Here is a 17,955-nt window from a genome sequence, read left to right as displayed (position 1 = left end):
GCCTTCTGTCTCTGCTCTGTGCGGGCCTCACTTCCACCTATCAATGGGGTCTGGGGCATGAAACTCAAGTCATTGTCTCTGCCCTGAGAGCTTAACACTGCCCTTGTGTTTGTGATGCCATAGGTAATTAAGGTTCTGTCAGCACTTTCACTGTAGATCTTAACAGTTCGTAGCTTTCACTTTGAAGGGAAGAGAAAGCCTTACTGAACAGAGCAGAGAGGGACAGGAAGAGTGTGTGTGGTGAGGGGCAGTTTCTTGCTTCAAAAAAAAATCAAAGGGGAAACGTGTGGATTGAAAGGTGGCAGGTAGAGGGTGGTGGGTGGGGAGGCTGGCCCCTTTTTGCATTTGGGAAGAAAGCCGGAGGTCCCTCTTCTGATAAGAACTCTATAATATTTGGACTCTGTCCCCATTCCTGGCACGGAGCCTAAAACCCTTAAATTTCTTAGGATACAAATGTCTTTTGTTATTTATAACCAGCCTCTTTCAACCACACCTGAGTTTGTGTTAATAGTGCTTTTGGGAAACTCCTAAGGGTGGGGGCTCCTGGCCAGGGGAACTAACCAGGTGATTGGAGGTTGGAATTCAGTCCCACCCTGACCGCCTAGGAGGGGCGAGGGGCTGAGGTCAAGCTGACCACCAGTGGTCAGTGGTTTAGTCTAATGAACACGAGGAGGTGCTGGGCGGGCAGTGCACCTGGGAAGCATGGATGCCCGAAGCCCCTTCCCCCAGAGGTGCTCTAGGTGTCTCTTCCATCTGAACACACAGAGCTTGTATCTATTATAACGAACTGGTCTTTTAGTAAGTAAACTGTTTTCCTAGGTCCTATGAGCCACTGTAGCAAATTATTGAACCCCAGGAAGACGTTGTGGGAACCTCTGATTTGTAGTCAGTGTGAACAGGAACTGTGGGTGACACCACTGGTGACTGGCAGTCCCTGAAGTGACCCACTGAAGGTGGGGGGCAGTTTTGTGGGACCAAGCCCTTACCTTTCTCCACATGAGCCTCCAGTGAGGGGCTGCTGTAGGTAATCAAGCATGGCATGGGGTGGCCACGTGCCTCCCTTGCACCGAGGCCTCGTGGGCAGACGCAGGAAGACACCCTGTCCACACACCTCTCTGCTTCCTTTCTTCTGGGGAGGTGGGCTCAAGGCTCACGCTTGAGCAGGCGGTGGTGTCTGAGAGCGCTCGGCCAACCCTGAGCACATGTCACTGCGCTGCTAAGACGGGCTCCTCAGAAGGAAGGGAACAAGGAGCAGGCTTTTATTTCTGAGTGAGATGGTTGGTCCTGCTTTAGATTCTGTACTTAAGTTGATGAAGTGCCTCCTGATGAAATAATCACGTTCTGCCTGATTACTTACGGTATGTTTATGGAACTCTTTAGCTCTGACAGGTACTTGAAGAAATCATATCTGACCAGTCTCAGAGGGTAATCAATCAGTTTGTAGTATTTGATGTTTTCTTATTATTCAGGCTAATTACCCTGCTCAGCACTGCATCACCCTGGTTCAAGCAGCAAGGAACATCATTACTGATACAGATTTAGAGAGCGTTGTCAGCTCCACAGGGCCTGTGGCAGTGCCGGGGGCACTGGGTCGGGGTGGCCTCTGCCCTGCCTCTTACACACAGCCTTTCTCTTCTGCACATTATCTGCCCAGTTTCTCTCTTAAACCCTTTGTTCTGTGGCTTTTACACACACACACTTATCATAAATTACAACCACACTCTAGTCACTAAAGGCTAAAACCAAGGTCAGCCTAGTAAAGTTTGACCATAAAACACGAGCAATTGGGAGCATCTGGAGACCTGGCCCAGGTGTCCAAGCTGTCAGGGCTATGGACTGGCTGGTCGCTCTGCCAGCATGTCTGTCAGTCCCCATCATACCGTGAGGTCTGGGGAGGAGCAGTGTAAATGATAGAGTTAAGCTTGTCACTGAAAGGGGAGATCAACAAAGAAAGGGATTATATAATCTAGAAAAGGTAATGACCTTGAGGTCAACTGGAAACCGAATTTAGAGTGTACAGAATGGCAGCTGGCCTTGGCTGCACCCCAGGGTCAGGCTGAGCCACCAGCAGGAGCACAGCTTGTGCAGTCAGGGGGCCTGGGCTTGTACCCGCCTCCACGTTCACAAGCTCGTCCTTGTCTCTGGTCCCCAGGTCTCATCTCCTCACCAGAAATGGAATGCCCCTGCTTCCAGGCTCTCTTGAGTCTTGAGTGCCCTAATGCCTGTGTGGCCACTGACTCCAAGTATATGTACCACCAAGAAGAGACAGGAGGACACATGTCAAATGGTTCCTTTTATAGGAAATGTCCAGAGCAGGCAAATCCATAGAGACAGGAAGTGGATTAGTGGTTCCTGGGATGGGGCTGGGGTGGGGGTGGGGAGTGGCTGCTTGTGGGCACAGGCTTTTTCTGGGGTGATGAGAAGTTCTGCAGCTGGATGGTAGTGGTGATTGCACAATACTGTGAGTGTGCTAAATACCACCGAATTGCCACTTTATAATGATCAGTCTATCTTATATGGATTTCACTTCAATTTGGAAAATCTTTGGAACCAAAAAAAAAAAAAGGATGTTGGTCAGTCTGCTTTGAGCCAGGACGTGACACAGATTTCTGACCAGAGTGGAAGAACCAGGCCTTCAGGACATGGAGAGCTCACCAGAGTGATGGGGCCAGGCCCACCCCAGCACCTCAGGCCGAGGAGGGCAGGCCGGTGCTGTTCTGGCAAACGAGACTGATGTGACAAACCTCGTGAAGAGTTTGGACCCAGGACACTAAGCAAATCGCAGAAAGTTTGCTGACCTGGCTTCCAGGGATATTTATCCTGTGACAATCCTCAGTGATTCCAAAGGTTATAATAAAGGCCCTGAAACCTTGAGGTGAATTCTCTTAGATCCCAGGAGTTTGGTCTTGGAACCTCTGCCATGCCTTAGTCATTTATTACAGTGGCCATAAAAAATTACATCCAAATCACCTGCCTCACCTTTGTAGGTTTAAAGTTTGATTATAAGCTAACCCATCATGGTGGGGCCTTCAAGTTGGATGAGGACACTGAACAAACCATGGGTGCCTAATACGTGAACCAGCATACCAGCGGTATTATCCCCCTGCTGTGAGAATCCTTGCTCATCACCCAACTTTCAGCATTGGTGCCTCTTGGGGCCTTTTCTGGACAGGTGCACTTCAGTGCCCTTACTGCTCAGCCAAGTGCTGGACTACAAGTGGAAGCCATCGCAGCATCCCATCCTGGGTGCTGGGAGGCCTTCCTGAGATGGCCTTAGGGCTCTCTGGAACATCTGGAGCCTCGCCTCGCATGCTGTTGGCAGCAGCAAGCCCTGGCTACTGCTGTGGCAGAGCGGGCACCCGCTGCGCCGAGTGGGGCCCCGTGCTCTCAGGTCTTCTCTGTGAGTGATGTCCAGCAGCACCCGAGTGCCTTGGGTGTGCAGCCCTCTCCTTCAGCGTCCCTCTGACCACATCTTCTTCCTCTCACGTTTCCCCTCTCCTTGTAGGTTCTGTGGGGACCCCGCTACCAGGAGTTGAGGTGCGAATTGTCTCAGAAAACCCACAGAAGGAGGGCTGCCCCTATATCCTCCATGTGGAAGGAAACGAGCAGGACACCAAGGTGAGTCACTGTTTTTCACTGGTGGCACGTGAGTATTGCATGGTCATGACCTCTCAGCAGGCTGCACAGAGGTCGAGGGTCGCCACTGTGCAGGGATGGCCCTGCTGGATGATGGAGATGCTGGCTGGTGTTTACCAAAGGCGCCCACAGGTGTCTCCAGGCACTGCCCACCGTGTGGACATTGTAAGAAGGCAAATAAGGCCCAGCTGTGCCCCGGCATCGAGTGCTCTGCCTGCCTTCTCCCTGGGCTCCCTGGACATGGGTTGCTGTGAGGTGGGTCACGATAGCATTGACTGAGGACGGCCCAAGTTCAAACAGAAGTCATTGTAGGTGGGATCTGGTTAAGGATTCTGTGCTGGCAGGACCCTGGTGTCCACTCAGAGTGGACACAAACTTCAGGGAAGGTGTGGCCACTCCAGCAGACTTGCTAAGGCTCTTTGGGAAGATTCACAGAACATTGTGAATTAAAGTTACCCACTTCTACTGAAATCACTCGTAGCTCTCTTAGTTTCTACATTATTCTAAAAATCACAAGGGTGAAGAAGAAAAGAACACTGCCTATTGTCTTATTCAGTGAAGATTTTAATAGCTACAGATATGCTGGTCATAAGTGAAGGGAGTCACAGAAAAGTTTAGGGATTAGTGGGAAATGGAATTTTGATTTAAAAGGAAAGATCTTTTCTACTGCTAAGATCCATACTAAATATCACATGTGATTCATTTCTGTTACTCAGAGGTTTCAAAAGATGACAGTAGTGGGTCCTTATTCTAGCTTTTATTTCTTCATGAGCACATTCGGGCTGGTCTGTCTCCCAGCTCTGCACCTCACCTGTGCCAGGAAGGGCTGGGCCCAGGTCATGTTCCGTGGGCCCCAGTTCCCACATCTAAAATGGGAGGGTTGGTGAGGTTGGTGTTGAATGTCTTCATGCCAGCAAGTGGTGGAACTCGGATGCTTTTAGTATATGTGCTGCCAAAGCAAGAACAAACCTGGATGCTTTTAAATGTACTTTCAATGAATATTTTCAGAACGACATCAAAAAAGTAGGTATTCTGGACTTCTAGTCAAGATGGAGGCATAAGCAAATACACTTTGCCTCCTCACCCAACCACAGAATGAATTAGGACTAGACCTCACAACAAATAACACTCAGAACCATCAGAAATCGAGCTGTGTGGAAGTCCGACAACCAAGGATTGAAAGAAGCCACGTTCATCCAGACGGGTAGGAGGGGCAGAGACACAGAGAAGGGCGGAGAGGCACGGAGGTGCAGTGCAGCGCAGAAAAGCGGCAGCGGTGGGACAGGCAGTCCCACGTATAGGCGTGGTGGGTGAAAATCAGGAAGGACACCTTGGGAGTGAGTGATCCCAGGCCGGGCCAGACCACACCACACAGCCCAGGGTTCCAGTACCAAGAAGATAAATCCCCAATACTTCTGGCTGTAAAAACCAGTGGGTGTTGGGGCAGCAGAAGAAACTGCCAGATTTTTAGGAGACTCTGCTTAAATGACCCGCATGGACTTAAAACATGTACAGACTCACCCCCTCTGGGATTCAGCACCGGGGCAACAGCTGGGTGTCAGTTGCACAGGGCAAGGGCCAAGCAAACCTTCAGAAGACAGGCAGTGGCATTGGTGGCATTGTCCCCTGTCCTCCACACAGAGCTGCAAAGCAGTGAAGTGGGTTGCTCCACCCCACACACTTACAGGTGCTTTTTCTACAATAGGCCACACTACTAAGACAGGGAATCAAAGCAGCTCTACCTACTACACAGAAACAAGCACAGGGAGGCTGCCAAATTGAGGAGGCAAAGAAATATGTCCAAATGAATGAACAGCACAAAACTCCAGAAAAAGAACTAAACAAAATGGAGATAACCAACCTATCAGATGCAGAGTTCAAAACACTGGTGATCAGGATGCCTAAAGAACTCATTGAGTATGACAACAACATAAAAAAGACTCAGGAAGAAGTGAAGGTTACACTATGTGAAGTAAAGAAAAATCTACAGGAAACCAGCAGTGGAGGGGATGAAGCTAGAATTCAAATCAGTAATTGGAACATAAGGAAGAAATAAGTATTCAACCAGAACAGCAAGAAGAAAGAATTTACAAAAACAAGGATAGTATAAGGTGCCTCTGGGGCACTGGAAGGAAAAGAGAAAGAGCAAGAAATTGAAAACTTATTTTAAAAAATAATGAAAGAAAACTTTCTTAATTTGGTGAAGGAAATAGAGATACAAGTCCAGGAAGCACAGAGAGTCCCAAACAATGACCCAAAGAGGACCACACCAAGACACATCATCATTATTATAGTGCCAAAAGTTAAAGATAAAAAGAGAATCTTAAAAGCAGCAGCAAGAGAAAAATAGTTAGTTACCTACAAAGGAGTTCCTATAAGACTTCTCAGGTGATTTCTCAAAAGAAACTTTTCAGGCAAGAAGGGACCGGAAAGAAGTATTCAAAGTCATGAAAAACAAGGACCAACAACCAAGACTACTGTGTCCAGCAAAACTACCATTTAGAACAGAAGGGCAGATAAAGTGCTTCCCAGATGAGAAAAAGCTAAAGGAGTTCATCGTCATCAAGCCATTATTATATGAAATGTTAGAAGGGACTTATTTAAGATAAAGAAGATGATAAAAACTATGAACATTAAAAAGGCAACAAATTCACAACTATCAACCACTGAATCTAAAAAAAAACAAACTGAGCAAACAACCAGAACAAGAGCAGAATCACAGGCATGGATTCATATGGAGGGTTTTCAGCTGGAAGGGGGAAGGGGAAAAATGGGGGGAAAGGTGTAGGGATTAAGAAGCATAATTGGTAGTTACAAAATAGAGAGGGGTCTGTTAAGATTAGTGTAGGAAATGGAGAAGCCAAAGAACTTGTGTGTATGACCCATGGACATGAACTCGGGGGGAGGGAGGCGGGGTTGCTGGAGGGAATGGGGGTATCAGGCGTAGGGGAGCAAAGGGGGAAAATTGGGACAACTGTAATAGCATAATCAATAAAATATGATTTTTAAAGTATATATTCTGTTTACCCAAGTGAAACTCCACCTGGGCCCTCACTAAGTTCTCTCAGCCTCTATTCCTGGATACGGTGACCTGTAGACACAGCCTTGCTCCTCCATTGCCCTCCTGAGGGTCCCAAGCCCTTGCTCTCTATCCCTAACCATCCTCTGACAAGGCTCTTGCCTCTGCCCTGCTGGTCCAGGGTGGTCAGCCACACCCACCCCTTGGGGCCCCTCACTTGCTCTCAGCCTGTGCCCTGCACACTCCTCCCCACCCCTGCCTCCTTGTGGACTCCCACTTATTCCCAGGTCACCAGCCCACCCTGCATTTGATGGCTGCCTCCCCAGATGGACACTCAGCCGTGCACCAGGTCAGGGATGGCCAGTAGAGAGTACAGACTGGGATGTGGGCTCCAGGGATGTTGTTGCATCAGGAGGTCCCCAGCAGAGAGAGAAATGCTGGCAGGTTGTAAATTCATCAGATGCTCGTGGCACAGGCAGCATCATCCATGACCGTGCCCCCTGCCAGGTGCCAAACACATGCCCCTGTTCTACCAGCAGTGGCGGTGGTGCTGCTAGAGAGAAGGCGTGGGGATGGGGAGCATCTCTCTTAAGCTACGATATAGTGTAACTCACTTGCACCTGTGGTGGCACGCAGCAGGCCATCTGACAGCTCCTCTCCCATCTTTGATGGTTTCAGATTGTCTGCAGAGAGTTGTGCACTGAAACTTGCTTAAAATAGAAAGTCAGCCGTCCCAGCCGAGAGCCATGACCTTCAGGGAGAAGGAAGCGCTTGTTCCACAGGGTGGGGGTTCCAGGGTAGTGGGTGCCACTGGCTGAGGCTCTTAGGGGCCGTGGAGACAGGAGGGAATAAGGGAGCCAGGGTCTTATCGTCCCTGCATGGGGAGCCCCATGCAGATGCACCCCAGCCATCTAAATGTGAAAGTAAGGGGATTTAGTGCTTGTGAGGATGTGTTCTAGAACATTCTCAATTCAGTGAAGGGATCGGTATGATAGACAGTCCAGGCTGGAGCTGCCTCGATGGCTACACGGAGTCTGAGGACCATGCTGGAGTCGCGGTGTCCCACACAGGGGTTATGGTGGACCTGGACCTCGTGTTTGGTCTTGTGATCAGTGAGGTCATGCTCTGCAAAGGCCACCCCCGGGGTGACCAGGGGCCTGGCTAAGTCCCAGCTGCAGGGACCTGAGTATTTTTCCCTGTGTCTTGCTTGAAGGAGCCCCTCCCTCCATGGCCCCGTTTGCCTGACCCAGCTCCCTCCCCAGGTGCCCTCCCCACCCCGTCCCCCAGTGGAGGGTTCTCTGGCACCATTTGAAGTAGTTCCACCTTCACAGTTCCTGCGGTTGCTCTCTCCCTGCTGGGCTGGGTTAATGCGCACATGGCTTTGTTTGCTGTGATGCATCTTTCATGTGCTACAGCCTCCAGCTGGCTCCTGACTATAAACTCTGCACATCACGCACTCTTTATTTATTCACTCACTCATTCATTCATTCATTCATTCACTTATTTATTTAATTTCTTGAAATTGCTTGCTTACATGAGAGCAGGGTGCCAGCCAGCAACAATGGGGTCCATCAGCAGATAAAGGGCTTCACAGCTGTGCATGACGCACAGGGCATGAAGGCCTTCCCACAAAATCATCTTCTCTTGCTGAGGATACAGAGACCCACGTGGGATGTGCATGGGCTAGAGCAGGACAGTGGCTGAGAGCTCTGCTTCCTTTTATTTCTCTTTAAAAATTAAGTATCTCATAGTTCACCCATCTGCAGGCTGTTGTTCTGGACAGAAGACTGCTCTGCTGCCTCTCCTTTCCACACCACCAGCATCTCCGGTCCTCTCCCCTGTCACTGCCGTCTGTCTCTACATATGCCACCGATGGCTACACCAGACCCATGGTGGGGCCTGGAGATGCTCTGCCCCGAGATGGTAATGGTGGTGTCCCCACAGAGGCACTTACCTCAGAACAAACAGTGGACAGTTCCTTGCCTTTTGGGTTTGTGGAGGTCGCCACCTCTATCACAGGCCAGGGGGAAGGCAGCCTGACCCTGAAAGGAGAATCTCACATGGAAAAGAGCATCTGTTTGGCAGCCTGATTGCCAGGTGAATGCCCACGAGTGAGCGCTTGGCTGCCCTCTCTCTTCCTGCAGTCAACCAGAGCCTGCCCCCAAATGCCCTGTAAAAGCATGCTCTGAAACACAGGGCAAGAAGTCCCGCCTTCCTTTCACTGGCCCAGCCCTACAGGGATGACCGGTTCTTTCTGGTCTGAGCTTTGGGCAGTGCTGGGCTGGACAGCCCTTCATTAGGGTGCAGCGGGAGCCACAGTCGCGGAGGGGCCGTTAGGGACAGACACTCTACCATGTGTCCTACCCCTGCTCACCTGCCTGGATTCCAGCACCTTCTTCTGGCATGCCCACCCTTCACCACAGAGGGGCAGAGCCATCTTCTCTTGAATTGGACAGGTGTCAGGGGCTCCACCTGAGGGCTCTCCAGCCAGTCTGCTGCTGACAGAGAACAGGACAGTGCTGCTACCAGCAGGTCACTAGGCCAGTGGAATGCAGTTCAGAGTTGGGGCAGACACTGCAGTCTTTGGAAGTGGGACCGTGCTGCCTCAGGTGGGGAAGTGTGCATTCTCGGGTCGGCAGCTCTCAGGCTCAGCCCTGGTCGTAGTGACGTGGAGAGGCCCTCGTGTGCAGGTGTGTGTGCTCTCACTCGCACCGTGTTCCTGTAGGCACAAAGGTGGGGAGTCCCCTCTGAACGGAGCCCAGGTTTTTCACTGCCGTGCGGGAAGCAGCTGTGGCATGATGACACAGGAGACCGCCAGGCACCTGGGGTCTGGCCGCATGCCCTGAGCATGGGGAGTGGACCCCACTGGCCACCCACCCAGCCCTGCTCCTCATCCTAGCGGACGTGGGTGTCAGCCCCGAGGGGTCCTGAGGAATCCCGGCAGACACCCTGCAGGGCTGTAGCTCTGCGTGTGGCCTGGTGATGTGAGTGGTAGATTTTAGTTAAAAACAGCATTTGTTTTCATACACTATTTTATTTTTTATTTCTCTGTGATATTATCCTCACATTGTTCCCCTTCTCCTGGTGTATCTTCAATCTTGGTATTCCATTGTACCCTTGCCTCTCAGGTTTACGTCAGCCACCAAAACTAAACTGACTTTACGGTCAAGGTCTGTCCGGTGCGTTAGTAGGACGTAAGGACGTAAGCAGATACGTAATAGGCAGGTGTGTGTTTAGACTCTGTCTGGTCGCTCATTTTTCCCCTCTCCCACAAGGAATGAAAATGCCTTCTCTTTTTTGGCATAAAGAAAATGATGATATATCTGATACATCTTAGTTACTTGATATTTGCTTTCTGCAGACCAGAAACTCCGTTGGCATGTCTGTACAGAGGTCAGGGCCAGTGACTCTGCCTATCTGTGCTCACGCTGTGGCGGGTGTGTCAGGCAGACCTGACAAGGGGCTCAGATTAGGTGCTGGCTGGGCTTGAATGGTGTTCAAGGGGCTCTGGTAGAAAGAGAGGAGGCTCCAGTTTCAGAGGACTCCAGCTCTGCACTCTGCACACCTGTGGCCCCAGAACCCGAGTGCTGGCAGCCGCTGTGCTTGTGGCTGGTCACTGTGTCATGGGGCACCAGCGTGACAGCTGCAGACAGCAGCCATCCTCATTCACCACATCCAAGTCACCATCTATGGGGAGACACAGCGTGGCTTCAGAGATGCTACATATATAAAAATGCCCCTCCGAATTAATAGAATTAGTATCTCTTCACTTGATGCAACTTGCTTGGAATAAGATCACGAATATTTTTCTTACCACATGAAGTCAGGAATTGAGAACATGGTGCTGGGGTGCGGGCAGGAAGCCTTGTCTGACTTCATGAGCTCTGGTCCCCACTTCCTGCCCACCGCACAGACCAGCTCATATGTGGTCAGTGTGCACACGGCCACGGAGACAAGGGAAGAGCATGGCTTTGCTGGCTGTGGGCTTCGAGGTCCAGCACAGGTAGAGGAATACAGAGAGACAGGAGCAGGAGTGACCGCAGCACAGAGGAGGGCGGTGTGGCCCGTAAATGGTTAACACACAGTGGGTAGAGGCTGGGTTCAGTCATGGGACAAGCCACACAGTGATCTGAACAGGTGACATTTAATACCCAGAATGCCTAACCTGTGCCGGAAGAGTAACTCTGTGACGTCAGAGGCCTCTGAAGCGCACCCAGGGCTGGGGGAGACTGAGGAAGGGCAAGGGTGGGACGTTTCCTTCAGTTATTGATTTCTCCCTTAGAACAGGACTTAGGTAGAATGGCTCCCTTCAGTTCTGTCATTTTTCGCTTCATGTCCAGGGTCCAGCAGAAGTGAGGCCTGCTTGAGTGTGGTTGGTAGGGTGATAATATGGGTGTAATAATTTACAGTTTTAATTTGAACATTTCACCTAAAATGTCATATGGTGTGCTTGAGTGTGATACTGTTATGTTACAGAATCACATGCTTATGATTTTGTAATAAGAGATTTTGTAATAAAAAGGGGGCATTATTTGTGCCAGACCCTGTATTCTGATGTGTGAATGTTTATAATTATTATATCTTATTGCTGTATCAAACCTTTTATTAATATATCATGTCCTTCTTTGACCCTTGTAACCTTTTTTGCCTTAAAATCCATTTTGTATGACGTCGGTGTAGCCACCTGCTCTGTTTGGGTTACTCTCTGCATGGGGTGTGTCTCTCCATGCTTTCACTTCCGCTCCGGCTGTCTCTGGGTTTCAGGGGAGTCTGTCGTAGATGGTATATAATCAGGTCATGTGTTTGGGGTTTTTTCATTAAGTCATTTAAATTTTTTTTTCCATTACAGTTGCACACATTATTATATTAATTTCAGGTATATACCCCAGTGATTAGACATTTCATAACTTACTAAGTGATCATTCCGATAAACCTTGCATCCATGTGACACCATACAAAGTTGTTAGAATATTACTGACTGTATTCCCTGTGCTGTCCTTGACATCCCTGTGACTACTGTACAACAAGCAGTTTGTACTTCTTCATCCCTTCACCTTCTTCACCCATTCCCCAACCCCCTCCCACCTGGCAACCACTGAAATGTTCTGTGTTTATGAGTCTGTTTCTGTCCTGCTTGTTGGTTTATTTTTTTAGATTCAGTTCCTGATAGATATGTATTTATTGTCATTTTATTGTTCATATTTTTTATTTTTTTCTTCTTTTTAAAGAAGACCCTTTAACATTTTATGTAATACTAGTTTTGTGGTAATAAACTCCTTTAGCTTTTTCCTGTCTAAATGATGATTGCTTGGCTGGGTAGAGTAGAATGGTTGTAGGTCCTTGCTTTTCATCACTTCGACTAAGTTCTTGCCAGTTCCTCTGGCCTGCAAGGTTTCTGTTGAGAAATCAGCTGACAGCCTTATGGAAGTTCCCTTGTAGGTAAATAACTGCTTTTCTCTTGATGCTTTTAAGATTTTTGTCTTTAAGCTTTTGCATTTTAATTGTGATGTGTGTTGGTGTGGGCCTCTTTGTTGGATCACGTGTTTTTATCCACTTTGCCGATCTCTGTGTTTTGATCAGAGAGTTTGACCCGTTTATATTTAAAGTAACTACTGGTAAGGAGGGACTTGTGTCATCCTGGTTTTTGTCTGCTGGATGCCTTGTAGCTTTTTATGCCCCTCATTTCCTGCATTCCTGCCTTCTTTTCTGTTTAGTTGATTTCTTGTGATGAAGTATTTAAATTTTCTTCTCGTTTTTTGTGTATATTCTATAATTTTTTATGGTTACCATGAGGGTTACATTTAATATCGTAAAGCTATAACACTAATTTGAACTTATAACAGCTTAACTTCAGTAACATACAAAAACTCTGCTTCTTTACTGCTCCACCCCCACCTCTTTTGGTTGTTGATGTCACAGAAGCACATCTCCATACACTGTGTGCCCAAAACCATAAACTAATTATTTTAAATGTCTTAGTCTCCTAAAATTATGTAGAAAACAAGATTTGGAGTTACAAATCAAAATTTGTAATGCTAGTTCTTCCACTGGTAATTGTTTCCTTTTTTCTTTTAAAGTGTTAGCCTCTTAATCATGTAAAACACAAAAAGTGCAGTTACAGACCATTGTCACAATAATCCTAGCTATTATAATTGCCCGTGTACTAACTAACCTTCACTGAGATCTTTATTTCTCCGTACAGCTTCAGATTACCATCCAGTGTTCTTTCTTTTCATCTGGGGGACTCCCACAAACATTTCTTGCAGGGCAGGTCTAAAGGTCACCTTTTGTTTATCTGGGCATGTGCTAATGTCTCCCTCACTTTTGAAGAACAGTTGTACTGGATATAGGATTATTCTTGGTTGGCAGGATGTTTTTTACTTTTAGCACTTTGAACATATCCATGCACTGCCTTCTGGCTTCCACAGTTTCTGATGAGAAATCTCATTCAGGATCCCTTGTATGTGATGATGCTTCTCTCTTGCTGTCTTCAAGATTCTCTCTGTCTTTCTCTTTTGAATTTGATTATAGTGTGTCTTGGCATGGGACTTTCTTAGTTCATCTTATTTGGAATTCCTTCAGCTTCTTGATATTCATGTATTTCATTAAATGCGGGAAGCTTTTGGCCACTGTTTTTCCAAATATCCTCTCTTTTCTTTTGGGACTTGCCCAACATATATGTTGGTCTGCTTGATGGTGTCCCACAGGTCCCTTAAGCTGTTGTTTTTCTTCAGTCTTTCTTCTTTTTATTCCTCAACTCAATAATTTCCACTGTCTTATCTTCAAATTTACTGATTCTTTCTTCTGCCTACTCACATGTACCTTTCAATCTGTCAAGTGAGTTTTTTGTTTCATTTCTTGTACTCTTCAGCTTCAGAATTTTTTGAGGTTTTCTCTCTCTTAATTGAAAGTTCCATTTTGTTTATACATTTGGTTTTTTTAAATTTCCTTCACATTTTTCTTCAGGTCTTTCAGCATCATTAAGACAGCTGTTTTCAAGTCTCTGTCGGGTATATTTTCTATTAAGTCTTTTTCAGGAATAGTTTCTGTTGATTATTTTTACCTTTGAATGAGTCACACTTCTCTGTTGTTTTGCATGTCCTGTGATTTTTGTTGAACACTGGACATTTGGATCTAATGATGTGGTAATGATAGGAATCAGATTCACCGCCTTCCCCAAGGTTTGCAGGGTTTTCTTATTGTTTTTATTATTATTTTTAAGCATATTTTATTATTATGCTATTACAGTTGTCTCATTTTTTCCTTCCCTTTATCCCCCTCCACCCATTACCCATTCCCTCCAGCATGCCCCCCCCTTAGTTCATGTCCATGGGTCGTACATATAAGTTCTTTGACTTCCCCATTTCCTACACTATTCTTAACCTCCCCCTGTGTATTTTGTACGTACCATTTATGCTTCTTATTCTCTGTACCTTTTTCCCCATTCTCTCCCTTCCCCCTCCCCACTGATAACCCTCCATGTGATCTCCATTTCTGTGGTTCTATTCCTATTCTGTTTATTTGCTTAGTTTGTTTTTGTTTTTTTTTAAGTTGTTATTGATAGTTGTGAGTTTGTTGTCATTTTACTTTTCATAGTTTTGAATGTCTTCTTTTTCTTAGATAAGCCCCTTTAACATTTTATATAAGGGCTTGGTAATGATGAACTCCTTTAACTTGACCTTATCTGGGAAGCAGTTGACCTGCCCTTCCATTCTAAATGGTAGCTTTTCTGGATAGAGTAATCTTGGATGTAGGTCCTTGCCTCTCAGGACTTTGAATACTTCTTTCCAGCCCCTTCTTCCCTGCAGGGTTTCTTTTGAGAAATCGGCTGACAGTCTTATGGGAACTCCTTTGTAGGTAACTGTCTCCTTTTCTCTTGCTGCTTTTAAGATTCTCTCCTTATCTTTTACCTTGGATAATGTAATTATGATGTGCCTTGGTGTGTGCTTCCTTGGGTCCAACTTCTTTGGGACTCTCTGAGCTTCCTGGACTTCCTGGAAGTCTATTTCCTTTGCCAGATTGGGGAGTTCTTCTTCATTGTTTTTTCAAATAAGTTTTCAATTTCTTGCTCTTCCTCATCTCCTTCTGGCACCCCTATGATTCATATGTTGAAATATTTAAAGTTCTCCTGGGCATTCCTTGTTTTTTTGAATTCTTGTTTCTTCATTCTGTTCTGGTTGAATGTTTATTTCTTCCTTTTGCTCCAAACCTTTGATTTGAGTCCCGGTTTCCTTCCTGTCACTGTTGGTTCCCTGTACATTTTCCTTTATTTTGCTTAGCATAGCCTTCACTTTTTCCTCGATTTTGAATCCATACTCAACCCTTTCTGTGAGCATCCTGATTACCAGTGTTTTGAACTCTGCATCTGATAGGTCGGCTATCTCTTCATCACTTAGTTGTATTTTTTTCTGGAGCTTTGATCTGTTCTTTCATTTGGGCCATATTTTTTGTCTTAGAGTACCTGTTAAGTAAGGGATGGAGCCTTAGGTATTTGCCCGGGGGGGTGGGCACCCAGTTTGCTGTGTTGTGGTGCTATATGTGGGGAGGGGTCAGATAGGGAACAATGCTGCTTTCTCAGCTCTCAGTTGGCTTTTGGGCCCTCCTGGTACTGATTCTCGGGTGGGTGGTTTTGTGTACCTTCTAGGACCCTGTGGGTCTCTCCAATGAACTCTCCTGTGAGGCTAAGAGTTTCTCCTGCCTCCTCAACTCCCATAAGTGTTTTCAGTCAGAGGTTTTGAGGCTTTATTTCCCTGTGCTGGAACCCTGGGTTGGGAGGTCTGTCTCGCTCCCCAGTTGTTCCTCCTGGTTTATGTGCACACAAATGTGGGACCGCCCACTCCACCAGCTGCTGCCTTGCTGTGAGTCCTCTGCACCCTGGCTGCAGGTCTCTGCCCCTCCTGCGGGTCTGGATGAATGTTTCTTCTTTAACTCCTTTGTTGTTGGACTTCCGAACGGTCGATTTTCTGGAAGTTCTGGTTGTTTTTTGTTTTTAAGTTGGTTATTATCCTTCTTTTGGTTGTGGAAGGAAGTGAAACACATCTACCCTGGCCTCCCTCTTGACCAGAAGTCTATTTATTATTTTTATATATTGATTGTTACAGGCTGTTTCTGTGCTGAGGATCAGCCTGAGGTGTCAAGTTAGGCCTTCTTATGTCTTTCCTGGGCCTTTCCTTGGACATGTGCCATCACTTTCTAATTTCCCCCATAAATCCAGTTGTTTTTAATGGGCTCCCGCAGGCCGTGTGTGTGCTGCTCCAGGAACACATGCACAGCTGCCAAGCATGGGACGGGGTGGAAGATGGGTACACATTACTGCACTGAGAGCTGAGAATGACCAAAATTAATTGCAATTCACTGTCCAAGCCTTCCACTGGAAGTTGCCAGCCTTCAACAGACTCCAGAGTTCCAAAATAGTTACATCAGACAGGTTATGCCCAGGCACTTGTTGTCCAGGTAGGGAGACAGATTCCTGTTCTCCCTGTTCTGCCAGCTTCCCCTCGGGCTGTTCATTTTCCTACTGTTGAGTTTTGAGACACCTTTGTTAGACATATTTGTCAATATTTTCTCCCAGTCTGTGGCTTGTCTTTTCACTCTCTTGTATTTCACAGAACAAATTTTTTTTTAAATTTTGATGTAATCTAATTTATCTTTTTTTTCTCCTTTTACAGATCATGCTTTTGTTATCTCTAAGAACTCCTTTTCTAACTCCAGGTCACAAAAATTTTCTCCTAGCATTTCTCCTGAGTTTTATAGTTTTACAGTTTACATTTATATCTATGGTGCAACTTGAGTGAGTTTTTGCATAAGATGTGAGGTTTAGGTGGAGATGCATATGATTATCCAGTTTAAAAGACTACACTTTCTTCATTGAGTCACTGTTGCAACTTTGTCACAATTGATTATACATGTTTGAACATGTATAGGTCTGTACATAGGTTATATGTTCTCTCCCGTTGATCTGTGTGCTTGTTCCTCTGCCAACACCACCGTCTGGGCTGCTATGACTTTATAGGAAGTTTCTAAATTGAAGTGGTATTCCACCAACTTCATTCTTGTTCAGAGTTGTTTTGGCTATTCTAGATCCTTTGCCTGCCCATACCCATTTTAGAAATAATTTGTCTATATCTGTAAAAAATCCTTTTGGAATCTTAATCAAAATTGCATTAAATATATAGATCAACATGGAGAGTCAGTGTGATGAGTCTTCCAATCCATGAACACAGGAGGTCTCTCCATTTACTTATGTCTGCGTTGGGGTTTTTGTTTTTTCTAATGGTTCATTGCTAATATATAGAAATACAGTTGAGTTTAGTGTTTGGCTTCATATTCTTTAGTAACCTAGTTAAATTCACTTATCTGTTTTATGAGATTTTGTAGATTTCTTGAATTTTCTACATGTATCAATTATGTTTTTTGCAAATAGAAAATTTTATTTCTTCCTTTCCAGGCTGAATGCCTTTTATTTCTTCTTCTTGCCTTATTGCCCTGACTAGCATTTCCAGTATGATGGCAAATGGGAACACAGAGCATGGATACTCGTGTCTGGTCTTGGATCTTATGAAGAAAGTATTTGGTCATTCACTGTTAAGCATGGCATTAGCTGTAGGTTTTTTGTAGATTTCATTCTTTTTATGATATGCTGAGAGTTTTTATCATGAGTGGATATTGAATGTTTTTATTTTGAATTTTTTTCACTGTACTTTTAAAATCTTTTTTATCACAGTTGACATACATTATTATATTAGTTTCAGATGTAAACCCCAGCGATTAGACATTACATGACTTACTAAGTGATCATCTTGATAAGTCGTGCACCCATTTGACACAATATATAGTGTCATTAGACTACTACTGATTATATTCTCTATGTTGTACTTTACAACTCATGGCTACTCTGTAACAACCATTTTGTTCTTAATCCCTTCACCTTTTTCACCCACCCCCCAAACCTCTTCCCGTCTGGTAAGTGTCAAACATTCTCTGTATGTATGGTTTTGTTTCTGTCCTGCTTGTTCATTTATTTTGCTTTTTAGATTCAATTATTGATAGATATGTATTTATTGCCATTTTATTGTTCATATTTTTGATATACTTCTTAAAGAAGACCCTTAGTTTAACATTTCATATACCAGTTTGGTGGTGATGAACTCCTTTAGCTTTTTCTTGTCTGTGAAGCTCTTTATCTGTCCTTCAATTCTGACAGTTTTGCTGGGTAGAGTAATCTTGGTTGTAGGTTCTTGCTTTCCATCACTTTGAATATTTCCTACCAGTCCCTTCTCACCTGCAAAGTTTCTTTTGAG

At 45.8% G+C, this 17,955-nt stretch overlaps 1 protein-coding gene across 7 annotated transcripts in view; it reads left to right on the top strand.

Annotated features, from left to right (window-relative positions):
• Nucleotides 1-17,955, top strand: part of ACSF3 (acyl-CoA synthetase family member 3) — a 69,095-nt gene that overhangs the window by 27,856 nt on the left and 23,284 nt on the right. For all 7 annotated transcript variants that reach the window (XR_006783441.1, XM_045819233.1, XM_045819232.1 and 4 more), the window contains exon 6: nt 3,506-3,618. Coding sequence is in view for 6 of the 7 variants with exons in the window: in XM_045819233.1 (XP_045675189.1) it covers nt 3,506-3,618 (113 nt within the window). In the remaining variant the exon portion in view is untranslated. The remainder of the gene's footprint in view (nt 1-3,505; nt 3,619-17,955) is intronic.

Source organism: Phyllostomus hastatus, unplaced genomic scaffold (assembly GCF_019186645.2).
Source record: "Phyllostomus hastatus isolate PE091 unplaced genomic scaffold, TTU_PhHast_1.1 phas_scaffold_345, whole genome shotgun sequence".
Lineage (NCBI taxonomy): Eukaryota > Metazoa > Chordata > Mammalia > Chiroptera > Phyllostomidae > Phyllostomus > Phyllostomus hastatus.
This window is presented reverse-complemented; position numbering and strand designations above follow the sequence as displayed.